Genomic DNA, 27,271 nt, shown 5'->3' with positions numbered 1-27,271 from the left:
TGTGTTGTATTACTCAAGTTTAGAAAATTTCCCCTCTATCCTCTGGGCTTCTGTGACTGCTACAAATGAGGTAGAAAAGTGTTGTCCTGTCTTACTTAAGTTCTCTATCTGGCCCAATTTCTCAACCGGATGGCTGACTTCCATAGTGGTTGGTGACCCTGGGAGTTCCTTCTCAAGGTGAATTTTAAGTTCCTTAAGCCCATCTCTCTTAGCAAGTTCTGAGCAAGTTCATAGTTGTATTGTGCCCATCTCTCTTAGCAAGTTCTGAATTGGCCAAAGTTTTCTTGTTCATCACTATTTCCTGGAAAACCTTTTGGTCCTTACTAATGAGGTTGATGGTCATCTCATCAATCTATCTTGCCTGTCCAGACTGGGAATCTTGTAGCTGGGCTTCCAAATATGCCTGGACACTTTGTAGCTGTTGCCCCAAACTGTTTTTATTTCTGATCACAGGTCATCTCCTCAGTCCTTTCTGGGCAACCTCTAGATGTTTCAAAGTCTCTAGCTCTTGTTTTAGGTCTTGTTTTAATTACTTTTGGCAGCTTTCAGTGCTTCTTGGGCAGCTTTGATTTCTGCAAGCACATCTATTATTTGCTCCATCTGGGTTCAACAGGAAAAACAGCTCACAATTTCTGTGTGTTATCAAAACAATTACAAACAATATATAAAAACAAACAAAACCCCACTAATGTGGCAAAAAGCTTCAGAAATGAGCTCCAGTTAAAGAAAAAGTTAATGTGCAGATCTTGCCCTCCCATGTTAAAATCCACAGAAGAGGAGAGAGGAAAATGTGAGGTTCTTGTGCAGAGTATTCCTGGGATCATTTTATTGTCCCTCATCCCCAGTTTGGTCAGTGGGTCAGTCTCCAAGACCTGAATAGATCTTGATGGATGTGGTGGAAGTGCAAGAGGCTCTCCTCCTGTGACTCTTATGCACTGAAATGCACTGAAGAATGCTCCACAAACCCCTTGCACTGCCCAGTTGTATATTAGGATCTTTAAAAAATTAAGGAATTTTCCATACTGAAAATGTTGTTAAGACGATGCAAAGGTACATGCACACTGTGATGCACTGTACCTCAAAATAGCACCTTGTAACCCCCATAATCATCATTTGTATATAGTTGTGATATGTCATACAAAGTATGCCATGTAAGGTATTATATGAATGATCATGACCTGCTGAAATTCATTATTCTGTCAAAATATGTATATCATTATTGTGCATGAAGTTATGAGATTTTGCTGTATGGTTGTTATTGAAATATGTTATGAGTCTGGGAGATGCCCACTGCTGGCTCTCCCGTGGCAACAAAGATTGTGACCCACACCCAGGCAGGTGATAAAGGACCACTGGCCAGCTGGGGAATTGTAAATAAGAGATTTATAATTCAGTAGGAGACAGCTATGCAAACACCACACCCTGGGGATTGCTCAACTCTGTGACTCAGCAAGTTCCACCAGGACATGTCTGGGTCAGTATCTTTCCTAGGACATGAATTGAGAATATAAAATAAGGGACAGTGGCATCATGAGATCACATCTCTCCTCCCCCACCTACTCTGAAGGCAACAAGAACACTGGGAAGACAAAGACTTTGGACTGAGGAGACTGGTCCCAGGCTGAGAGGGAAATTCAGCCTATATATTAAGAACTGTGAGATGCTTGTAGCATCCGTAGGGTGAGAAAAACTGTTTGATGCAAATCTTGCTTAGACTGATAAAGTTCAGGATTTAGACTGCAATTTTATTTATTATTTCTTACATATTGATCTCTGACCTCTATGACTAACACTTATAATCATTTAAAATCTATTTTTCTTTTGTTAATAATCTTATTTTAATGTTTTATTTTAACCAGTGAGTTTTGTCTAAAGTGCTTGGGGAATCTGGTCAGATTACAAAAGCTGGTACATGTCCACTATCTTTTGGCGAAGTGGCAAACTAATTAGTGAGCTTGTACTGTTCATGAGGTCTTGAGCAGTATAAGATAGGACATTTCTGTGGTACAAGACTGAGTCTGGGGGAAATATGCTGACATCTCCCTGTGTACAGTTCATGAGTGGCTTGGAGAGCATTCATGCAACTTCACTGGGTTTGTTTCTATATGGTAGAGGCTGTGTGAGAGCAAGCACCTGGAGGGATTTGTGGCTTGTCACCAGCATAACATTGGGAGAGAAAGCCCAGGCTGGAGAGATAAGGGGGCACAGTTTTCCCACAGGTCACGTTGTACCCTGTGGGTCCATCACACACATCAGTGTTTTAGTCTGTGTTGCCTTTCAAGAGTATTAGAGTTAAAAACATGTTAGAAACCCAGTAGTTCAAAGTTAAGATAGCACTTCCACAGCGAACCACAGAACAGTAACTGTCTTTACATCTCTTAGCACAGGGCAGCCTGACTCTGATTGGTGCCTCTTGGTATCTACTGTGCTATAAATATTTAATAGCAATAAGTAGACCTGAAAGCCTCCAGAAGCACCTGATCATTGTAGGTGCACTACCTATGCACCATTAACCTTTCTTACAGAAACAGCTTTTAAGTTTGCCCACTACAGCCTAGTGTCCAAACCATCAGGCCATAGAGTTATTTTTGCTTTTAGTTCCTTGCCCAAATACTTTTCACTGTCATGAAGAATGACAGTTAATAGCTAGTATAAATTACACTGACTAGTCATTGGGCCACAACCACAGCCCAAGAATGACTCCACCATGCCCTACTAGTTAGGGTGCCCACCGGAGAGGGGGGAGCCCCAAGATCAAGTCACTGCTCTGTTGAATTTTTAATTATTTTACATACAGTGGAAGAGTTTCAGCTGGAAAGACTGAGAAAACCAGGTATGAGAATACCCCAGTGGCTAGGGCAATCCTATACTATGGTAAATTCTGGTTTTCCCATCAGGCATTGAACCTTTGTCTTTCACACCTCAGCAGAATAACAGAGCACTAGTATAAAGGAGGTCCTCACCTGTGGCTTTTTGCAAACGTAGTCCTCCTTGCTTTTCTCAAAATACCTGAAATTGGAAATAAAATGTTCAAGTCAGATCAAACCAGAACATGTTGTTTTGACATTACCAAAACAATAGAATTTTTTTGGTTCAGTTAAAACTATTCTATGAACTCGACACAAATTTGTGAACAGTTTTGGGACATCCAAAACTGTATTTTTCAGTGAATAAAGTACTTGCTGAAAACATTTCACCCAGCTCTCAAATTTTAGAAACTTCATCATATCTTCCCATTTAGGAAATATACCTGGTGGCATGGTGACCAGATACATGGGTTCGTGCTGGCTTTATGGGTCCCCAAAATTCTTAAAGTTCCATATTTTAGCAAAAAAAAAATGTTGAGCAGCGGTACTGGGAGAGACAGTGTTGCCTAGTGGATAGGGCACTGGACTGGGACTCAGGAATCCTAAGTTAAATTCTTGACTGTACTGTTGGGTGACTTTGGGCAAGTCACTTCACCGTGCCTCAGTTTCCCTATTTGTAACAGAGTGATAATAACACTGACCTCCTTGTAAAGCAATTTGAGATTTACTGATGAAAAGTGCTATATAAGAGTTAGTAGTATTATTACTGGAGCATTTGTGTCCTGTTTATTCCCACTCCATATAGATCTATGAAAGGAGGCAACTTCTTTCTGACCTTAAGTCTGTGTGAGAGGCAATACCTTAAAAAGCAGATTCAGGCACCTGACCATAGGCTCCTATTTTAAAAAAAATTCAGTTGCCGTTCTGACACTGGTTCTGTGGACTTCCTCCCTAAAAGGGCAGGTGTGATGGGATCCAATAATGTGCATAGACTGTGACAACTCCATTGGAACTTCTTGAACTGCATGAGAGGACCTTAGACTGCAGCTTCCTCTTGGGGGGCATGGGGTGGGGTGCTATGGTAAAAACAGAAGGGGCAAAAATGAGTGACACAAAGGAGATGGAAGGAAAATGTGACTAGATGAGGGGAAGCCATCCTGAGGCCATGGGGATAAGAAGAAAACCGGTAGAAGAGTGAAAATGCAGTGCTGATGTCACCACTGGAGTGTGGGTCTGTCAGAGGAAGCCTTGGGGTAAGAGGAAACGTCACTAAAGGGCTCTGTAAAGCCTGGCTGCAGCCCTAGTTCTTGCATAGTTGAATAACTAGTCCTGTGGCTCATACTTGTATTAGTAGGACTTAGTGACATCCCTTTGTGGTTTCCTCCTCTACATGGCTGTGGAGAATGATCAGCCAAGGTGTCATGGTTCCACTTACCATAGGTACTACAGTGCAGCTTATTGAAGAAACATGGTTTCAATCAATGCAACATCCCCAAACAAGAGAAATATGACCCCCTCTGTTTTGCTGATGTTCTCTGGGTTTTAGTGAACCCTGCTGTCATCTGTATCATGGACTGAGTCCTTCTGCTCACATGTTGCAAATTAGCAAACTGCTCTGTCAGATTGTGGCGAATTCTTCGACTGACTCAGCACTTGTCTCCACTAGAAATGCTTCCACTGCACAGCTGCAACATTGCCATTGTACAGCTATTGTGCTTCAGTGTAGACACTTACCACAGTGACAGAAAGGGTTCTTCCATTACACCTCCCTGAGAGGCAGAAGCTAGGTCGACAGAAGAATGCTTCCATCAGCCTAGTGCTGTCTACACTGGGGCTTATGTTAGCTTCACTACATCACTCACGGGTGTGAATTTTTCATAAACCTGAATGACGTAGCTGGATCAACCGAACTTCTAATGTTGAGCAGCCCTAAGGCTGCAATTCAGTGGGAGTGTCCTGAGCAGCTGGGTGGCCAGCACTCAAGGAAGATCAGTGCTCTGACATTGAGAGCCTAACTCCCTATCCAAGTCTAATGCTGGGTCCAGGGCTCTTCCCAGGTTCACGTCCTTCACCTGAACAGTGCTCAGTAGCCTCTCCATGTAGGGCAGCTTAACCAAAATGATTTCTAAGTGCTCTTTGAACATGATAACAGAGAATACAGGAAGAGGGTTTAGACTGGCTAGAAATTAAGAGACATATTCCCTTCTTATTTGTTTCAGTTCTCTTATATAGGAACATCAGACCAGTGGTCCATCTAGCCTATTATCCTGTATTCTGACAGTGGCCAATGCCAGGTGCTTCAAGGGAATGAACAGAACAGGCAGTCATCATAGAATCATAGAGTATCAGGGTTGGAAGGGACCTCAGGAGGTCATCTAGTCCAACCCCCTGCTCAAAGCAGGACCAACCCCAACTAAATCATCCCAGCTAGGGCTTTGTCAAGCCTGACCTTAATAACCTCTAAGGAAGGAGATTCCACAACCTCCCTAGGTAACCTAGTCCAGTGCTTTACCACCCTAGTAAAAAAGTTTTCCTAATATCGAACCAATACCTCCCCCAAAGCAACTTGAGACCATTACTCCTTGTTCTGTCATCTGCTACCACTGAGAACAGCCTAGATCCATCCTCTTTGGAGCCCCCTTTCAGGTAGTCAAAAGCAGCTATCAAATCCCCCCTCATTCATCTCTTCTGCAGACTAAATAATCCCAGTTCCTTCAGCCTCTCCTCATAAGTCATGTGCTCCAGCCCCCTAATCATTTTTGTTGCCATCCACTGGACTCTTTCCAATTTTTCCACAACCTTCTTATAGTGTGGGGCCCAAAACTGGACACAGTACTCCAGATGAGGCCTCACCAATGCCGAATACAGGGGAATGATCACGTCCCTCAATCTGCTGGCAATGCTCCTACTTATAAAGGCCAAAATGCTGTTAGCCTTCTTGACAACAAGGGCATACTCTTGACTCATATCCAGCTTCCCGTCCACTGTAACCCCTAGGTCCTTCTCTGCAGAACTGCTGCCTAGCCACTCGGTCCCTAGTCTGTAGCAGTGCATGGGATTCTTCCGTCCTAAGTGCAGGACTCTGCACTTGTCCTTGTTGAACCTCATCAGATTTCTTTTGACCCAATCCTCTAATTCCTCTAGGTCCCTCTGTATCCTATCCCTACCCTCCAGTGTATCTACCACTCCTCCCAGTTTAGTATCATCTGCAAACTTGCTGAGGGTGCAATCCACGCCATCCTCCAGATCATCAAGTGATCCATACCCTGTCGTCCACTCCTGTTTCTGGCAGTCAGAGGCTAGGGACAGGGCTGCCCAGAGGGGGGAAGGCAAGTGGGGCAATTTGCCCCTGGCCCCGGGCCCCGGAGGGGCTCCCACAAGAATATAGTATTCTATGGTATTGCAACTTTTTTTAATGGAAGGGGCCCCCGAAATTGCTTTTCCCCAGGCTCCCTGAATCCTCTGGGCGGCCCTGGCTAGGGACACCCAGAGCATGGGGTTGTGTTCCTGACCATCTTGGCTAATAGCCATTGATGGACCTGTCCTCAATGAACTTCTGTAATTCTTTTTTTTACTCTATTATAATTTTGATCTTCACAACATCTCCTGGCAATGAGTTCCACAGGTTGACTGTGTATTTTGTGAAGAAGTACTTCCTTTTGCTTCTTTTAAATCTCTACCTGTTAATTTCATTGGGTGACCCATCATTCTTGTGTTATGTGAAGGAGTAAATACCACTTCCTTATTCACTTTCTCCATACCATTCATGATTTTATAGACCTCTATCATATACCTCCTTAGTCATCTCTTTTTCAAGATGAAAAGTCCTGGTCTTTTTAATCTTTCTTCATATGGAAGTTGTTCCATGTCCTTAATCATTTTTGTTGTCCTTCTCTGTACCTTTTCCAATTCTAATATATCTTTTTTGAGATGGGGCAACCGGAACTGCCTACAGTATTCAAGGTGTGGATGTACCATGAACATATATAGTGACATTATGATATTTTCTGACTTATCTATCCATTTCCTAACAGGTCATAACATTCTGTTAGCTTTTTTGACTGCCGCTGCACAGTGAGCAGATGTTTTCAAAAAACTATCCACAATGATTCCAAGATCTTTTCTGGAGTGGTAATAGCTAATTTAGATCCGTTAATTTTGTATATATAGTTGGGATTATGTTTTCCAATGTGGATTACTCTGCATTTATCAACATTGAATTTCATCTGCCATTTTGTTGCCCAATCATTCAGTTTTGTGAGATCCCTTTGTAACTCTTCACGGTCTGTTTTGGATTTAACTATCTTGAGTAATTTTGTATTGTCTGCAAACTTTGCCACCTCACTGTTTACCCCCTTTTCCAGATCATTTATAAATATATTGAACACTGGTCACAGCACACCACTATTTACCTCTTGGTATTATTATTGGTAGAACAGTAGCAATAGCAGTAGATAAAGTTGTTTAGCACTTTTTGTTGAAACCTCTGTTTTCATTTACTTATAACTTTGCCAAACTTTAATGATTCAGGCTGAAAATTTCTACTCTGGATCTGTGCCAAGATTGATTTTTTTTAAAAGTTTCAACAAAAAATGATTCAGTTGTTTCTGAAAACAAGATTATAGAAGAATAAGTTGATTTGGCAATGTTAAATATTTTCCCAACCATTTCTGTGAACAGCTCTCTTGTCTCCATTGTTTTTAACATATGTTTGAAATTTGGCAAGGGTCAGTTCATAGGTCAAAGGTGTTGCACTCTTGAAATCTGTCCAGATTTGTCTGAGTTATAAATCTCAGAAAATCACCATTTATATATGCCCAGTAGTGCTTGTTAAACACTTCCCCATTAATTTTCTGAATGTTCTAACTATGCTGTGCATGTTCTCATGTTTCAGTGAGCCTCCTGTGTTTTATGCATACAGCACATATATAGCTAGATCTCCGGACAAGACACAGGCAAAAGAGACCGTCCTCTTTCTTCGTAAATTACCTGTTGAAATTGCTTGTCTATTCTTATAGTTATGCAGTCTAATTACAATAGAGCATGGTCAATCATTATCTGCTGGAGAGGGGTGGCCTACTGTGTTTTCAATTTACATTTGTTTGCAAAAGTAGACAGCAAGGAGGAAAGCCAGAATTCAAAGAACTGTCTGGGGGTTGGGGTGAGCCACAGTCATTCCCTATCTCAGCTCCCCTTGAAGTTCAGTCCATGTGTCATTGTTGCCGGCTATCCAGAATACCTTGCAGTGAGAAACAGACTGCCTGTTTCCCATTTTTTCCCTATCACAATCATCATATTTTCATCAATTACTTCTACTATCCCTATGGCCATCATGGTGGTAGTGATAGTTGTAGATTCTGTTGCTTCAGTGCCTTGGACGTGGTATCTGGATGCAACCATTTTGTTTGGGCTAAAGTGCTATTTTTTCCCCTCATTCCTTTTTGAGCAGACTGTAACTACCGGTCCGTTTGACTAAAAAGAGCTCTCTATAATAGTTTCACCTGTGCTGCAAAACTCTTAATACTTAAAAATCCTCTTGTTAATAGCTGATTTTTGGCTGGATCTAGAGGGAGTGGTGTCAGAGACTGCATTAATTGCTGCAACTTATCATGTTGAGCTGGCTGTTAAATCCTTGTTCTGAAGGAGCTGATTTTGCTGCTGCTTTGGTCATTCAGCCACACAGAATGTAGTAGATGGTGCACTGGTATTTCCATTTCCTTCGTGATCTTGTCTCTTTAATGTTGAAAAATTGGAAAGGGTTCAGAAAAGAGCTATAAGAATAATCTGAGGTCTGGAATCCCTGTGTTGTAATAGGAGACTAAAGAACATTAATCTATTTAGTCTATACAAGAGAAGGTTAAGAGGTAACTTGATCACAGTCTACAAGTACCTACAGGAGAAAGAGATTTCTGAGAGCAGAGGGCTCCTTAAACTAGCAGACAAAAGTCCAATGGCTGGAAGTGGAAGCTAGACAAATTTAGACTAGAAATAAGACACTTTTTTTTAACAGCGAAGATAATCAACAATTGGTTTCTCAATCTGTGAAGTTTTCAAATCAAGAATGGATATCTTTCTAAAAATATGCTATAGCTCAAACAGAAGTTATGGGTTTGATGCAGAATTTATTGGCTGAGGTTCTCTGGCCTGTGTTATGCAGGCGGTCAGACTAAATGATCATAATTGTCCTTTCTGGCTTTAAAATCTATGAATCTATGAATGTTGTTTCAGGGCTGTTTTGAAAAGAGCATGCTGAGACAATTATTTCTTGAGGTGAGCCCTTCTTTCCTTTAGGCAGGGTTGGCCCCACCTGGCAGCTATTAACATGTTTTTCTACTTTCAGGGTTTGGGATGCTTTAACGGACAATTACATCTCATCAATCACTGAGGATTGGAGGGACCCTGATATCGAGGTGTTGAATGGCAATATTTCTGACTCAGAGGTACTTCCCAGACTCTATTTTTTGCATTACTTGTAAAAAAAAATAACCCTAACAGGTTCTGGGACACCATTTTCAGTTTGATAAAGGAAGAATGTAAATGCATAAAGTGATATGATGTTCAGTAGCCATTCTGAGAAATAGGAATAATAGAATGTGAGAATGGAGTGCCTGTCAGAGATTGGAACAGATCTCTCACAAACTGCATGAATTTAGGTCACCATCCCTTGATCATTGAAAAGCATGTATAATGTGGAACTATAAATGTAACAGCCTCATATGTATGTAATGGGGGTTTTGTCAGCTACGCTGTTGTTTGCTTGAGAGTGACATTGAGGATGTTTGTACCACCTTCCACCATGACACAGTTAGAACAATGTAGAGCACGGACTTGCTAGCCTACTGAACAATGCAGCTAGTGATTGCTAATGTATACAGCACATCACAGTAGTGCTCTTGTTTCTAGAGCAGGTCAAAAATGCAATTTTTATTCCATGGTGAATTTGTTTCTGTTCGGAATTAGAACAAAAAGCTAAAATATAAAAAATGTTCACAGAAAGAAAAATTCCAGAGTTTAGATTCACAAGAATGGGCAGAACAGAAATCTGCACACTGAGGTGTGGATGTTCTCTGTTGACAGGACATATTTGTTTGAGACTGGTGTTAATTATGGTTTTCTATATTTTCAGCAGAAGGGGTGTTTTTTCCTTTGCTATTTAATAATCTTAATGATCTTCCAAATATCTGTTCAGACTGCATCACTCTTGGGTTCAGGGAGTTCCAGAGTCAAAAATTTTTCCTGGCTACATCAAGCCTTCTATTGCAGTGATACTCAGTAGGCGCCTCACAGGCCAAATGTGGCCCTCCAAGACTTCCTGTGTGGCCCTCCAGCTCATCTTTAAAAAATAAGGCAGCTTGAGATGGCTCACAGCACAGCACACATGGGGAAACTGACCTAGATGCACAGAGCACCTTGCATCACCACTTGCCCCCCTACAAATGTTCTTCTGTGCCCCCTAGTGGGACGTGGGGCTGGCCCGCGACCCTAGGGGGACACTGAGGAATATCCGGGGGGGGGGGCACAAACAGTGACGCCAAGCGCTCTGTGCAACCAGGTCACTTTCCCCATGTGAGCTGGGTAATGGCCAGCCTGGCCAGCATGCACACGGCCACAAGGAGCAGAGCTGCCCGCACTGTGCCAACTAAGGACCAAGGGCACAGCTGGACCCCGCAGCAGCAGCACCCCCTCAAACACAGCCCCTCCCTGAACCCTGAACTATGCCCCTCCCTGCACCCTGAGCTACACCCCTCCTAGCACACAGCCCCTAGCTACCCGCTGCCTGCACCCTTAGCTACACCCCTCCTGGCAAACAGCCCCTAACTACCCCCTGCTGGCATCCTGAGCTACACCCTTGCCTGCACACAGTCCCTAGATAACCGCTCCCTGCACACTGAGTGATTTTCAGACTTTTTGAGTTACAATTTTTGGTTGCGCCCTCCCAAACCAAATAGGCTGGGTGGCCTGCTGTGGTGAGTTGGGGGTGAAGGTGGTGCTCCATCCCTGGGCCCTGCCATGCTGGGCTGGCCTGAGCCCCACTGGAGCTGTACTTCCAAATATAGAAGTCAAACTACACCTATGCCTGCTGCTTGGTGCTGCCGGCCCAAGCCCCACCGCTTGGGGCTGAACTCAAAGAAAGGGTGTCAGGGTTCCCTCCCCACTCTGAACTCTGGGATACAGATGTGAGGACCTGCATGAAAGACCCCCTAAGCTTATTTCTACCAGCTTAGGTTAAAACTTCCCCAAGTCACAAATCCTTTCCTTGTCCTTGGATGGTATAGCTGCCACCACCAAGTGATTTTGACAAAAATCCAGGAAAAAGGGCCACTTGGAGTCCCTGTTTCCCAAAAATATTCCCCTAAGCCCCTTCACCCCCTTTCCTGGGGAGGCTTGAGAATAATATACTAACCAATTGGTTACAAAATGAGCACAGACCAAACCCCTGGGTTTTTAGGACACTGAAAATCAATGAGGTTCTTAAAAGAAGAATTTTATTTTAAAAAAAGTAAAAGAATCACACCTGCAACATTAGGATGGAAGGTAACTTTACAGGGTAAATCAAAAGATTTAAAACACAGAGGATTCCCCTCTAGGCTTAGCTTCAAAGTTACAAAAAACAGGAATAAAACTCACTCTTAGCATAGGGAAAATTCAAGAGATAAAACAAAAGATAATGCATTTTCTTGCCTTACCTTACAATTTCTGTAATTTTAGATGCTCATTTCAGGTATGTTTTTAGGAGATGTTTTTTTCCTGTCTGGTCCCTCTCTCCGTCCAGCGAGGGAATAAACAAAGAGAGCGCAAACAAAACTTCTCCCGCCCCATCACGGAGTTTGGGGGAGACAAGGCCCTGCACTCCAGCCTTCCTGCAATTCACCATGACTCTCAGCAAGACAGTAGAACAGAAAGTTTATTAGACGACAGGAACACAGTCCAAACCAGAGCTTGTAGGCATAAACAGGACCCCTTAGTCAGGTCCTTCTGGAGGGGAGGGATCTTAGACCCCAGCCTTGGAGTTCCCTCCAATTCCCCAGCCAGCCCAAAACTGAAAACTCTACTGCAGCCATCTCACTCCTCCTCCCCCATGCAGACAGTCCCAGTAAAACTAGACGACATTCTCAGGTCACTCCCTACTGCGTCATACCCCTCCACCCAGATTTAAAAGTATCTTCTTTCCTTATTGCTCCTTTTAGTCAGGTGTCAACCAGGTACCAGGTTATTTGAGCTTCTTAACCCCTTACAGGTAAAGGGATTCTGTACCCCTGGCCAGGAGGGATTTTATGTTACTGCATACATAAAGATTGTTACCCTTCCCTTTAGATTTATGACAAAGGGCGCCAAAATACAAATACACCCAGGACACCATTTTCACTAAGGTTGGCTCTGGCCACTACCCATTTTTTCCATTAGTGATAGAAATGGAGCAAAAAATGAATGCAAGTGGGAGTAAATGTCGCAAACTCAACAAAAACTGAGTTTTTAACCCAAACTGGACAGAGAGTTTTCTTTTTGTTATGCCGCGCCATTTAAATGCAAAACCTTTGTGTTTAATATGCCAAACCATGGTATTCATCTGTAAGGTCATCAAGGTGAGGCACCACTTTGAATCAAAGCACTGTAATTTGAACATGGCCTATCCTCCCGGCAGTGTTGCAAGACGTGACAAAACTGCAAGTCTTCGTATCACACTTCAAATGTCATTCTCACAATATCACTTACTGCACAGGGAAAAGCAGCAGCTGCTTCTCTTTTAATGTGGGTACTAGCTAAAAAGAAAAACCTTCTCCTGGATGCTGAGCTTATGAACATTGGAAATGCTGGAGGAGCTTTTTGCTGAAGATAAAAACAAAGATGTCATTGTGAACCGTGTGAAGCAAGTTTCCCTGTCTGATTCCTTGGGAGTGTAAAGAATGGAGGTAGTTTACAAGGATTGTTTGTCAGTACTGCTTTCTGATGTAAAAAATACCCTTGCAGTGGACAATTCAAGCGATTTACATGACACTGCCCAGTTATTGCGGTTTGTTAGATTTTATTATGGTGAAATTTTCAAGGAAGAAATTTTGTGCGTAATACTCTAACCCTTCTGCCAGTCAGAGTCAGCAGCAACAAGGGACAGGTTCAGTATCTAGGGGTTCCTTCACAACAGTAGAACACAAAACTGGCTTGAGCCCCCACCCAGTGACCTGGGACAATTACACACCACCCCCTGGGCACCTCTAATAGGCAATACTTCCCCTCTCGTAAGCCCAGAGTCTGAGTATAGCAAATAAACTTTTAATGAAAGAAGGGAAGTAACCTGGCATTAAATTGAGAAAACACCACAAACAAGGTTCATAAACATTAACTATGAGCAAAAGACTTACCCCCCAAGTAAGCTGGACAATGTCCTTTTCCCTTAGTTTCTTAAATCCAGCAACCAAAACTCCCTTTAACGTGCCCACCCCTTCTCTGCACCTCACTCACAGTTGTTGTCCTTGGTCAGTGCAGACCTAGAGTTCAGAGGTGCATCTGAAGAGTTCACCTCCCATCCTGGGTGAAGGGGGGTAAGAAGGCACCTTACTCGCTCAGCTACCTGGGCATTCACTCGCTGCTCCTCTTTGCCCGCCACCCTGCACGCTGATCAGTGCTCCGTGCTTCTCTGCCAGCCCATCGGCCAGATGTCTTCAGGTCCCATCACTTAATACCACTCTCAGTGATTTTAGCTGTTAGTGGGGGAGCCTCACTGCTGGTTAACACTGGGTAGTCTCTTGCATCAGAGACACTGTGTCAAAGCAGGTCTAATGCTTAGACCTAGGTATCAGTGATTTCAGCTCTGCAGGGTGTAGCAAGACTCTCCATTGAATGTTAATCAGTTTTGTTATTACACAGTCATGAGAGGAAGAATCAAATCATGTCTGGGGCCCTTAGGCAGTGCCCACACCACCAAGCACAAATAGCAGTCCCCCACCCTCTCTGAACTCACTGGGCTTTGGAACCCATGTCCCCTGCCTAGTGAGTGCTGTTTAGTTGAGGGTGAGTCCCTCAATCAGGGTACGCCAAGCACAGTTCTGCTACCATTGATTCACACAACAAGGATAACAACCCTTTATAACACTGTCCCAATAACAAGGAGACTGGGGAGCCAACATCAGCCAAAATATCCAATATCTAGGTTGGATATTAGGAAAAACTATTTCATTAGGAGGGTGGTGAAGCACTGGTGTGCTTCAAAAAGAAATAATTGAATTTCTTTTAAATCACAAGACCAACAAAGCTTTCAAGTTTCTAGAAATTATGAATAATATCCCTTCTATGTCACACGTAGCTTTTCTGTGTGATATTACTGGTCACTTGAATTCCCTCAACTTGCAGCTCCATGGCTGTTCAAGCAGAGTGGGGGATCTGTTTGAAAAAGTATGTGCCTTTTAGAGGAATCTTGAAATCTTTCAGACACACTTAACATGTGTTTTCCCACATTGCATGTTGTTGCTACAAATGAAACTTTGATGAAAACAATGCAAGAATTCCTAAACATTCTGATGAAAATTTTTAAAATGTGATTTAAGAATTTTAAAATTCCAAAGGATTTGCTTTTATTTGTTTGTGATCCATTTGTTGTCTCCGCCGATGGACCTTGCCCTTCTGAAGCAAAGAACAGTCTTGATTCAACTGATGAAGGTTCCTTTCAATTAGAAATTGTAAAGCTCCAGGGCTCAGATGTCTTGAAAGCAAATTCAGAGAAGTGGGACTTCGGGATTTCTCAACTCAATATGCTGACCAGTTTCAGAATAGCCAGAATCTAGCCAACTATCTTTTAACAATGTTCAGATCAACATAACTCTGCAAATCTGGATTTTCTACCATGAACAGTATAAAAAACCAACACCACAATCACCTGATGGACGAGCATCTTCACCAGTGCATGCACGTTGCCCTGACCTCCTACAAACCACTCTTCACAAAGTTTGCCAGAGATTGTCGCTATCACCTCTCCCATTAAAGATTGCCACAAACATAGGTAATAATGTTGATTTATAAACTTTGTTAAAAGATAGAAACACAAATACTTATGTTTTAATTAAGGTCTTTATTGGCAGCTGAATTTTTTTGTCAGACTTCTGACAAAAGTTGTGGCTAGTGTATTAGGCACTAGATATTTACATAACTTTATTCCAGCTAGTACAGATACATCCCAATCTAGTACAATGAATAGGGATGTTTTATTCAAGATATCAGGAACAAGAGGAGGTAGCAAATAGATGTCATAAAATATAAATTGGTGCATAAATTGTGTATTACAGTTGTTTGCCTCAGCCTCTAAATGTCAGGGTACTGTGCCTTAACCCTTTGTCCAGCCTAGGGGGCAGCGGAGAGTCTCTCCATTCACTAAGATGAGTCTATTGTAATGAGCATACATGTGTTAGTGTCACTGTAGACACTGATCCAGGGAGCTAGTACCGTTCTTCATTGACAATAAACCTGGCCGAGCGTCTTTGCCACCGAACAGCGCCTGTGGTCCTCCTTTATGAGTAACACCGAGGTCTGCTGAACTAACACACTGCATTATCTTCAAGGACAGAAGCAATGAGCAGCCTAAACAGTGTTACCAAGGCAACAGAATTCCAGTCTTCAACATTCAACAGCACTGGGTAGTACTACTGAGATTTGCTAAACCAGCCATTTGCGCAGAGCTGGACAGCACACTGAAAGAACACACACGCGCAAGCCAACAACTGACAACACCATTGTGATAATCTAGTCTGATCTCTTGCATAACACAGGCCTCAGTACTTCCCTGAATTAATTCTTGCTTCAAGACCAATAGCTGTGGTTGAACTAGCTGCAGATCTTTTAGAAAAACATCCAATCTTGACTTAAAAATTGCCGGTGATGGAGAATTCACAAAACCTTCTGTACGTTTTCCCCCCCAGGGAGTAATTATGCTCAATGTTAAAAAATGACACCTTATTTCCAGTCTGAATTTCTAAAATTCCAGCTAGACTAAAGAGCCCTCCATTATAAAGTTTCTGTTCCCCATGTAGATACGTATCGTGACATCTCCCAGGGTGCAATCCAGGCTGTAGGACATCTATGCCCCCTTAATTCTCCAATCTGGAACTATGCCCTGCAGTGCTGTGGGAGGTGACACTGCCACCCACCCCAGCCTCCAGCATGCAAGTCACTCCCAAACATATATCAGAGTGCTATTCCCAGCCACGCTTGAATTACAGATAGGGCAACACCCACATATCCCTAGTCCCAGTTTTGCACCCCAGAAATGTGCCATCTTGCATTCTCCAGTCACTCGACATTGCAAGCTCATAAATTAGTTCACCACTCCATCAAAGAGAAATGAATATGCACCAGCCTTTGTGATGAGTAGATTCCCCAAAAACTTCAGCCAATAAACACTGATCAATAGTAAGTATAAATGGTGAATATTGGGGTTACAGCATCATGCTTATATGATCATGTCATCTCTTAACCTTCCCTTTGATAAGCTAAATAGATTGAGCTCATTGAGTCTCTCACTGTAAAACATGTTTTCCAATCCTTTAATCATACTTGTGGCTCTTGTCTGAACCCTCTCCAATGTTTCAACATCCGTTTTGAAGTGTGGACACCAGAACTGTACATAGTATTTCCAGAGCAGTTGTACCAGTGCCAAATATTACCCTGTTACTCCTCCTCGATTCTCCCATTTATAAATCCATGGACAGCCTTAGCCCTTTTACTCACAGTATTGCACTGGGAGTTCATGTTCATCTGACTGTCCATCATGACTCCCACTGTTTCCCAGGATTGGGTCCCCCATCCTGTAACTATGTCCTGTATTTTTTGTTCCTAGAGGTATGATCTTTCATTTGGCCATATTGAAATACATATTGTTTGACTGCTCCCAGCTACAATGGCTACATAACAGTGATTTGTCCTCTTGATTATTTATCCCCAACCTTTCTATCACCTGCAAACTTTATTAATGATGATTTTATGTTTTTTTCCAGGTCATTGATAAAAATACTAAATAGTATAGGGCCAAGAACTGATCCCTGTGGGACTCCACTAGAAACATACCCACATGACCAGTGGTTTTCAAACTTTTTTTCTGGCAACCCAGTTGAAGAAAATTGTTGATACCCATGACCCAACGGAGATGGGGATGAGGGGCTTGGGGTGTGGGAGGAGATCAGGGCTAGGCAGAGGGTTGGGGTGCAGGGGTGAGGGCTGCAGGGGAGGCGGGAATGAGAGATTCAGGGTGTGGGAGGGGCACTGGGCTGGGGCAGGGGATTGGAGTGTGGGATTGGGGCGTGGGCTTACCTTGGGTGGTTCCCGGTCAGCAGCGCAGCAGGGGTGCTAAGGCAGGCTTCCTGCCTGTCCTGGCACTGCAGACCATGTTGCGCCCTGGCTGTAGCCAGCAGCCAGTCCCGCTCCTAGGTGGAGGCATACAAGCGACTCTGCATGGCTCTCACCTGCAGGGACCACACCCCCCAGCTCCCATAGGCTGGGAACCATCCAATGGGAGTGCAGAGCTGGTGCTCGGGGCAGAGGCAGAGCATGGAGCCCTTTTGCCCCCCACCCCACCCCCGCATAGGAGTCGGACCTGTTTCTGGCTGCTTCCAGGGCGCAGCACGGTGCCAGAACAGATAGGAACTAGCCTGTCTTAGCCGGGCAACACTGCTGATGGGACTTTTAATGGCCTGGTTGGCAGTGCTAACCAGAGCTGCCGCGACCCAGTGTCATATATTCTGCGACCCAGTACTGGGTCACGACCCGCAGTTCAAAAACCACTGCACCTGATGATGATTACTTTTTTACAAGTATATTTGAGACCTTTCAATTAATCAGTGTTTAACCTATTTAATGTGTGCCATGTTGATTTTGTACCACTCTGTGTTCTTAATGAAAGTATTGAACAGTCCTAAATCAAATGCCTTACAGAAGTCAAAGTATATAACATCAACACAATTATCTTTATCAATTAAATTTATGTTCTCATCAAAGAATTATATTGAGTTAATTTGAGAAGATCTATTTTCCATAAACACATATTGATTAGGTTGTTGCATGAGACTGTCAAATAACAGGCTCAAGTGGAATTATTTAAATAAAGATTAACAATGTGAGACTAGGCACAGAGACTATACAGAAGCCAAGCAGCCAGCCAGTGGAACACAAGCCAGCAAATAGAGCAAAAAACAGGGGAGTATGAGTGGGAGTTCTGTTGAAAAAAGGAGGAGGCAAGCAGGGTCAGTGAGTGAGTTTTTGTGTGTTTTGTGTTTCCCACCTCCATTTCGCAGAGGCTGGTAGGGGACAGTGTGCTGTGACAGAGGCAGAGCCCTCATTTGGGGATTAGGCTTCCCTGATTAGGAGGCCTATAAAGGCAGCCAAGCAGTCAGCCAGTGGCACAGGAGCCAGCAAACAGTGCTGAAAACAGGGGAGTTTAAGTGGCAGTCTGCAAAGGGAGTTTGGGAGAGGGATTGTGATGTGTTCTGTTTTTCATTTGTTTGTTTGGTTTTGCTTTGGTTTTTGTTTTCTGTGACAGGAGCTTAGGTGAGAGGGCAGTGACAGATACAGAGGTAGCAGTGGTAGTGACCCAAGCAATGGAAGAGTCAACGAAGATGACCAGATGTGGAAGCTGTGGGAAGTACACAGTGATGAGCTGCCAAATTTTTAACAACGGGTTCCCTCCTCCCTCCAAAATTTTAACAACGGGTTCCCTCCTTCCCCCCCCTCCGGGGGGGGGGGTCGTGCCCCATCCAACCCCTCATGTTCCTTAACACACACACTCCAAGACCCCTGACCCATCCCCCCCTTCCCTGTCCCCTGACTGCCCCTTGCCGCCCCACCCAACCCCTCCTCTCATTCTCAATGGCCCCCCAGAACCCCTACCCCATACAACTACCCCTTCTCTCTGTCCCTGAGTGCCCCCACCACCTCATCCAACCCTGCTCTTTCCTGGCTGCTCCCCCGGACCTTTGCCCCCATTCAATCCCCCTGTTCCCTGCCCTCTGACCCCCCCACCCCCAAACTCCCCTACCCTCTCTCCAACACCCCCTCCCTGCCCCCTTACCGCGCTGCCTGGACGTGGCTGGGCTGGGACAGGAGTCGCGCGGCCGGAGGATGCGGCGGGAGCCCAGCGGCCGGAGCCAGGTGGCTGGCCGGGTGGAGCCAGGGAGGGCTGCGGCCAGAGCTGGAGCCGGGCAGCCGGGGCCGCTGCCACGCCCAGACCTGCGCTGCCGGAGCCCGGCCCCCTGGCAAAACAGCAGGGGCGGCTGGAGCCAGGGGGCCAGGCCGGGCTGGAGGTGGGGGGCCGTGTCCAGAGCCGAGCATCCCAGTAGGTGGGGGCACGGCAGGGCCGGGGGGGGTGCGGCCGGAGCCGGGCGGCCGGGGAGGGGTTCGGGGGGGGGTCGGGGACGCGGGGCCGTGCCACAGCCGGTGAGGGTCGGGCGGGGACCCGGGGCCGGGGGGGGCCGGACAGGGCCGGGAACGCGGGGCCGGGAACGCGGGGGGGGACACGGCCAGGGAGGGGCGGGCGGGGACCCGGGGATGGGGGGGGACGGGTGGCCGGGCAGGGTCCCGGCCGGGAACGCGGGGGGGGATGCGGCCAGAGAGGGTCGGGCGGGGACCCGGGGGGGGGGATGCGGCCAGGGAGGTTCTGGCGAGGACCTGGGGACGGGGGCGGGGGCGGGTGGCCGGGCAGGGTCGCGGCCGGGAACGCGGGGGGGGACGCGGCCAGGGAGGCCGGTGAGGGTCGTGCGGGGACCCGGGGCGGGGGGGGCGGGCAGGGTCGCGGCCGGGAACGCGGGGGGGGGGCCCGGGGACGGTAGGTGGGGGCTCGGCAGGGCCGGGGGGGGGTGCGGCCAGAGCCGGGCGGCCGGGGAGGGGTTCGGGGGGAGTCGGGGACGCAGGGCTGGGCAGGGTCGCGACCGGGGAGGCGGGGATGGGCCGCAGCCAGGGACCGGCCGGGGCACACGCCCCCCCGCCCCCAGTTTCCTACCTCAGCGTTGTCTTCCTGGGCCGGGGAAGAACAGCTGATTCGCGGGAAGCCGTCGGGGAGGAGAAGCAAGGAGGAGCTTAATGGCAGGAGGTGGAGGTAGAATTCGCAACGGTTCGCGCCAACCGTTTGCTAAAATTAGACACCGGACAGAGAACTTTAGCATCGGGTTCTCTGTCCAGCGTCTAATTTTAGCAAACGGTTCGCGTGAACCGTTGCGAACCGTCTGCAGCTCACCCCTGGAAGTACATGATCCTAGAGCAGATACCTGAAAACAGCTTTGTTTGTATGAGTGCTGCCTGATAGAGCTGATGGAAGACGAGATCTGAGGTTTGGAGATGCAGGTGGAAACTATGGCTGAGTTTCGAAGAGGATTTGAGCAAATGATGCAGGGAAGGCGAGAGGAGGCTGAAGGGAGAACTCAAGACTCACAGATACAAACTCTGAGGGGAGACTACAGGGTGGCTAATGAGAATGAGGATATGGAAGTAAAAATTACCACATACGAGGTGGAAGTCGCACTCAAACAATTTAATGGGATTAAATTGGGGGTCCCAGATAATCTTGATCCCAGAATATTAAAGGAACTGGCACATGCAATTTCTAGCCCAAAAGCAAGGATTTTTAAGAAAGGGGAAAAAAGTGATTCTGGAAACTACAGGTCTATTAATTTGACCTCAGTTGTATGCAAGGTATTAGATCAAATTTTGAAAGAGAAAGTAGTTAAGGACATAGAAGTGAACGGTAATTGGGATAAAATACAACATGGTTTAACAAAGGTAGATCATGACAGACCAATCTGATCTCCTTCTATGAGAAGCTAACTGATTTTTTAGACAAAGGAAATTCAGTAGATCTAATCTATCTTGATTTTCAGTAGGGCGTTTGATTCAATTCCACATGGGAAATTATTAGTTAAATTGGAGAAGATGAGGATTAATATGAGAATTGAAAGGTGGCTAAGGAACTGGTTAAAGGCGACTACAACAGGTCATACAGAAAGGTGATCTGACTAGTAGAGTTCTTAAGGGATCAATTTTGGGACCAATCTTTTTTTTTTTTTTTTTTTTAATTAATGACCTTGGCACAAAAATCATAGAATCATAGAATATCAGGGTTGGAAGGGACCTCAGAAGGTCATCTAGTCCAACCCCCTGCTCAAAGCAGGACCAATTCCCAACTAAAAAGTGGGAGTGTGCTAATAAAATTTGCGGATGACACAAAGTTGGGAGACATTGGCAATATGGAGGAGGATCAGAATATCATAGAAGATCTGGGTGACTTTGAAAAGTGGAATAATAGAAATGGGATGAAATTTAATAGGTAAAAGTGCAAGGTCCTGCACTGAGAGACTAACAAGAATTTTTGCTATAAGCTGGCAATTTATCAGTTGGAAGTGACAGATGAGGAGAAAGACCTGGTTATATTGGTCGATTACAGGAGAATTATGAGTAGGGCCCTACCAATTTCATAACCATGAAAAATGTGTCATGGACTATGAAATCAGCCCTCCCCCATGAAGTCTGATTTCCTCTGCTGCTGCTAGTCCGGCTGTGCTGGGGAGGGACAGGAATTGTCCTTCCTTTGCACAGCTGTTCTTGGTGGGGAGATCACACCCACACTCTCCAGAGGCAATGCAGAAATGAGGGTGGTACACTCTCACTTCCAGGGCCAGCTTTAGGCCGATTCCCCCAATTCCCCCAAATTGGGCCCTGTGCCTAGGAGGGCCCTGCGCCCGCACCTGAAAGGGCCCCGCACCCTAAAGAAGAGTGCCTAACTTAGGCACGTTTTTAATTTTTACTCACCCGGCGGTGCTCCGGGAATTCGGCGGCACTTCGGTGGTGGGTCCTTCAGTGCCGCAGAAGACCTGGAGTGAAGACCTGGAGCGCCGTCAGGTGAGTCAACCCTGCCAGGACCCTGTCGAAACTATTCGAATAGGGCCCTGCACTTCCTAAAGCTGGCCCTGCTCACTTCTGTGCTGCAGCAGCCCAGGAGATGGGCTCTGGGCTTCCCTTCCCCCCTGCCCGCAGCTCCTGCTGCAGCTCCAGGCGCCAAGATCGGGGCTTCCTCCCACAGCGGCTCCTGCCAGGCTGGAGGCTTTCACTCCCATAGACTGCAGCTGAGGCAGCCTGGGTTCTGTTCTTCTGCCTCTTGCTGCTCCAGCTGGGGCTCGGGGCAGCCCGGGCTGGGGGATTCTGCTCTGCGGCTGCAGCCAGGGCTTGAGGCTGCCCAGGCTTGAGGCTTCTTCCCCTGCAGCTGCTGCTGGGACTTGGGTGACCTGGTAGGGGCTTCTGCCCTGGGGCTTCTTCCGGGACTGGGGCACCAATTTTTCCTGGGGGCCCCTGTCTTTATCTGTTCCTGGAGCGGATTAGCAGCTAGGAGCCAGAAGCATGGGGGAGATCCTACCTACCTCCACCTCTGGGAACCTCCTCTCACTGCAGGAAGCTGGAAGGGTGCTGCCTTCAGAGTCCAGCTCTGGAGTCAGGAAGGAATTTTCCCATGGTCAGATTGGCAGAGACCCTGGGGTTTTTTTGCTTTCTGCAGCTTGGGGCACAGGTCATTTGGAGATTTAAACTAGAGTAAATGGTGGATTCTCTGTAACTTAAAGTGTTTAAACCATGACTTGAGGACTTCAGTAACTCAGCCAGAGGTTATGAGTCTATTACAGGAGTCGATGGGTGAAGTTCTGTGGCCTGCAATGTGCAGGAGGTCAGACTAGATTGGGGTGGGCAAACTTTTTGGCTTGAGGGCCACATTGGGGTTGCAAAACTGTATGGAGGGCCAGTTAGTGAAGGTTGTGCCTCCCCAAACAGCCTGGCCCCCGCCCCGTATCTGCCCCCTCCCACTTTCGCACCTCCTGACTGCCCCCCTCAGAATCTCCGACCCATCCAATACCCCTGCTCCTTGCCCCCTAACCGCCCCCTCCCTGGACCCCCCTGCAGAGTCCCATTGCCCATGCACCCGGAACCCCCCCAATGAGCCCCCATTGACCCAGATTCCCCTACACACACCCAGACCCCCCACAGAGCCACCCACACCCAGATTGCCCTACACAGAACCTCACACCTGGATCCTCCCACATTAAGCTCCTCCACACTTGGACCCTGCCAGGATGAGTCTGCCTGCCCACACCTGATGTGTCTGGTGCGGGGCTGCTAATCCTGGGGAGTTGCTTCATCTGCTACTACTGAGGGAATTCTGCACCAAAAAATTAAAAATTCTGTGCACAATATTTTAAAATTCTGCAAATGTTATTTGTCAATAAATAAATACAGAGGCTCCAGCATGGCAGTGAGGAGCACAGGCCACTGGCTGCATGGAGGTGGGAGATCACCCTTCAGGCCTCCCCCCAGCCCTGGGACACAGTGTTAGAGAGCTTATTCCTTCACTTTTACCCTTCCCTGGTCCTTCTCGCATGAATAGAGAGCAACAATACCCGAAGTTCGAAGGTGCAAACAATTCAATGTTTATTGGGGTGAACTTCCAGCAAGCATGATTCCAGTTTCCTTCCTTAGTGTCGTCCTTCCCAGCTCTGACACCACAGAGCCTTGCCTGTGTCCCTGTTCCCATCCCCTGTTCCCATTTTCCCCTTTAGCAAGACATGATTTTAATTCCCCCATCCCCAGTCCCTGTTCCCATTTCCCCACTCCCTTCCTGATTGACTGCAGCCTATATAGTAAAACTTGAATTCTGCTTAGCTGTACCTTAACCAATCATTTTACTGAAATTTAACTAACCAATCCTAACATATTGTAACATGGTTATTTAACCAATTATACCCCACCACCTTAATTGGTTTATACCCAACAAAATTAATTATACAGCAGACAGAAACAATTACAGAATCAGACAGAGACCATGCAAATAAACATACAAAACAATACAGAAGTGAGGATTTCACAACTACATCTATACAGACATAAGGGTTTTCCAGCTGTGTCTATTGATAAGTGAGTTCTTGCCAGACAGTATGCTATTAAACTAAGTTTCCTTTTACATTTTCTAGGCTCTACCCTTTCTCTGGAGGGGATAGGAATATCAGGACAGGATTGTATTTCTAACAGCCCAATAGCACCTTATTTCAATGTGACTAATTTGGAATGTGATGATGTAACCATACACTTTCCAGCTTGATTTTGATTCTTTCTTTTATACCTCTATAACTAGCTAAGTAATAAGAATACACCTTGTCATAAACAGTTAGTTAAGGGTTAAGGTTCTGTTTTCGACCTGTAAAGGGTTAACAAGCAGTACCTGCGGACACCTGACCAGAGGACCAATCAGGGACAAGATAATTTCAAATCCCTGTGGAGGGAAGTTTTTTTTCTGTTCTTTGTGTTTTTAGAGAGTCTCTCTTGGGAAAAAAGGGAGTCCAGATATCTTAATCAAGTCCTCCCAGGTTTCTGCAATAAATTCTTCTATTCAAGCTAGTGAGTATTAGCAAGGAACTAGTATTCTTATACTTTTATTTCTGTATTTGCAATTCTGTGTTTTGCTATATAATTTCTTTAATTCTGTACTGTTATTGCTTTTATTGAGAAAGAAGGGGAGGGGGAATTCTCTCCAGAGATTGATAAGTTTAGACCCTGTGTATTGTTCCATCTTGGTTACAGAGACAGTGACTTTCTTTTTATTCTTTAATAAATCTTTTCTATAAAGGACTTGGTTGATCTTTCCTTGGGTGGATTCTCAGGGAAAGGGGAGGAGGGAAGCATCCCTCTGTAGTGGATCCCGGTATCTCTCCTAGGAAAAGGGAGGGGGGAGGAAGCAGGGGGGAATGGTTTATTTCTCCTGGGTGTAAGAACTCCATGGATTTGGGGCTCTTGGGATCCCCAAGGATTTTGGGGAAGGACTGTGTCCCAATACACGTACCTTATTGGGTGGTGGCAGCTTTTACCAGATCTAAACTAGGATTTTAGTTTAGGGGAGCCAAAGCAGGTCCCCATTTTGGAACCCAACAGCTCTAAGTGGGGGTGAGACCTATGACATGATCCTACCGCTACCACCATGTCTATGCTGAACCGGGACCTGCAAAGCCAGGCGAGGAGGAGGCGGCTACGGCATAGAGACGACGAGAGTGATGAGGACAAACCGCGGGCCCCGGCGTGTTGGAGATCATGCTGGTAATGCGGCAGGTTCTAGCCATTGAACACCGATTTTGGGCCCGGGAAACAAGCACAGACTGGTGGGACCACATAGTGTTGCAGGTGTGGGACGATTCCCAGTGCCTGCGAAACTTTCGCATGCTTAAGGACACTTTCATGGAACTTTGAGACTTGCTTTCCCCTGCTCTGAAACGCCAGAATACCAAGATGAGAGCAGCCCTCACAGTTGAGAAGCGAGTGGCGATAGCCATCTGGAAGCTTGCAACACCAGACAGCTACCGGTCAGTTGGGAATCAATTTGGAGTGGGCAAATCTACTGTGGGGGCTGCTGTGATGCAAGTAGCCAAAGCAATCACTAAGCTGCTGCTACGAAAGGTAGTGACTTCAGAAAAGCAGACTTCGACTCCCTCAGGGAACTGATGGGCAAGGTCCCCTGGGAGAATAACATGACGGGGAAAGGAGTCGAGGAAAGCTGGCTGTATTTTAAAGAATCCTTATTGAGGTTGCAGGAACAAACCATCCCGATGTGTAGGAAGAAAAGTAAATATGGCAGGCGACCAGCTTGGCTTAACAGTGAAATCCTTGCTCGTCTTAAACACAAAAAAACAGCTTACAAGAAGTGGAAGATTAGACAAATAACCAGGGAGGAGTATAAAAGTATTGCTCAGGCATCCAGGATTGAAATTAGGAAGGCCAAATCACACTTGGAGTTGCAGCTAGCCGGAGATATTAGGAGTAACAAGAAGGGTTTCTTCAGGTATGTTAGCAACAAGAAGAAAGTCAAGGAAAGTGTGGGCCTCTTGCTGAATGAGGGAGGGAACCTAGTGACAGAGGATGTGGAGAAAGCTAGTGTACTCAATGCTTTTTTTGCCTCTGTCTTCACAGACAAGGTCAGCTCCCAGACAGCTGCACTCTGCAGCACGGTATGGGGAGGAGGTGACCAGCTCTCTGTGGAGAAAGAAGTAATTTGGGACTATTTAGAAAAGCTGGACGAGCACAAGTCCATGGGGCCGGATGCACTGCATCCGAGGGTGCTAAAGGAGTTGGCCGATGAGATTGCAGAGCCATTGGCCATTATCTTTGAAAAATCATGGCGATCGGGGAAGGTCCCGGATGACTGGAAAAAAGCTAATGTAGTGCCCATCTTTAAAAAAGAGAACTACAGGCTAGTCAGTCTCACCTCAGTCCCTGGAAAAATCATGGAACAGGTCCTCAAGGAATCAATTCTGAACCACTTAACGGAGGGGAAAGTGATCAGGAACAGTCAGCATGGATTCACCAAGGGCAAGTCATGCCTGACTAACCTAATTGCCTTCTATGATGAGATAACCGGCTCTGTGGATGAGGGGAAAGCAGTGGATGTGCTATTTCTGGACTTTAGCAAAGCTTTTGATACAGTCTCCCACAGTATTCTTTGCAGCAAGTTAAAGAAGTATGGGCTGGATGAATGGTCTATAAGGTGGATAGAAAACTGGCTAGATGGTCGGGCTCAACGGGTAGTGATCAATGGTTCCATGTCTAATTGGCAGCCGGTATCAAGTGGAGTGCCCCAAGGGTCGGTGCTGGGGCTGGTTTTGTTCAATATGTTCATTAACGATCTGGAGGATGGTGTGGACTGCACCTTAGCAAGTTTGCAGATGACACTAAACTGGGAGGAGTGGTTGATATGCTGGAGGGTAGGGCTAGGATACAGAGGGACCTAGACAAATTAGAGGATTGGGCCAAAAGAAATATGATGAGGTTCAACAAGGACAAGTGCAGAGTCCTGCACTTAGGACGGAAGAATCCCATGCACTGCTACAGACTAGGGACCGAATGGCTGGGCAGCAGTTCTGCAGAAAAGGACCTAGGGGTTACGGTGGACGAAAAGCTGAATATGAGTCAACAGTGTGCCCTTGTTGCCAAGAAGACTAATGGCATTTTGGGTTGTATAAGTAGGGGCATTTCCAGCAGATCGAGGGATGTGATCATTCCCCTCTATTCAGCACTGGTGAGGCCTCATTTGGAGTACTGTGTCCAGTTTTGGGCCCCACACTATAAGAAGGATGTGGATAAATTGGAGAGAGTCCAGCGGAGGGCAACAAAAATGATTAGGGGGCTGGAGCACATGACTTATGAGGAGAGGCTGAGGGAACTGAGATTGTTTAGCCTGCAAAAGAGAAGAATGAGGGGGGATTTGATAGCTACTTTCAGCTACCTGAAAGGGGGTTCCAAAGAGGATGGATCTAGACTGTTCTCAGTGGTAGAAGCTGACAGAACAAGGAGTAATGGTCTCACGTTGCAGAGTGGGAGGTTTAGGTTGGACATTAGGAAAAACTTTTTCACTAGCAGGGTGGTGAAGAACTGGAATGAGTTACCTAGGGAGGTGGTGGAATCTCCTTTCTTAGAGG

General features: G+C 46.0%; 1 protein-coding gene across 8 annotated transcripts in view; it reads left to right on the top strand.

Moving 5' to 3' along the window:
• The window catches only part of FEZ1 (fasciculation and elongation protein zeta 1), a 162,836-nt gene that overhangs the window by 30,327 nt on the left and 105,238 nt on the right, over window positions 1-27,271 (top strand). For all 8 annotated transcript variants that reach the window (XM_044996817.1, XM_044996818.1, XM_044996816.1 and 5 more), the window contains one exon: window positions 9,148-9,247. In XM_044996817.1, coding sequence (XP_044852752.1) covers window positions 9,148-9,247 — 100 coding nt within the window. The remainder of the gene's footprint in view (window positions 1-9,147; window positions 9,248-27,271) is intronic.

Source organism: Mauremys mutica, chromosome 22 (genome assembly GCF_020497125.1).
Source record: "Mauremys mutica isolate MM-2020 ecotype Southern chromosome 22, ASM2049712v1, whole genome shotgun sequence".
In the NCBI taxonomy this organism is placed as follows: domain Eukaryota; kingdom Metazoa; phylum Chordata; order Testudines; family Geoemydidae; genus Mauremys; species Mauremys mutica.
The sequence above is the reverse complement of the archived record's forward strand: the minus strand, read 5'-3'. Positions and strand labels throughout refer to the sequence as shown.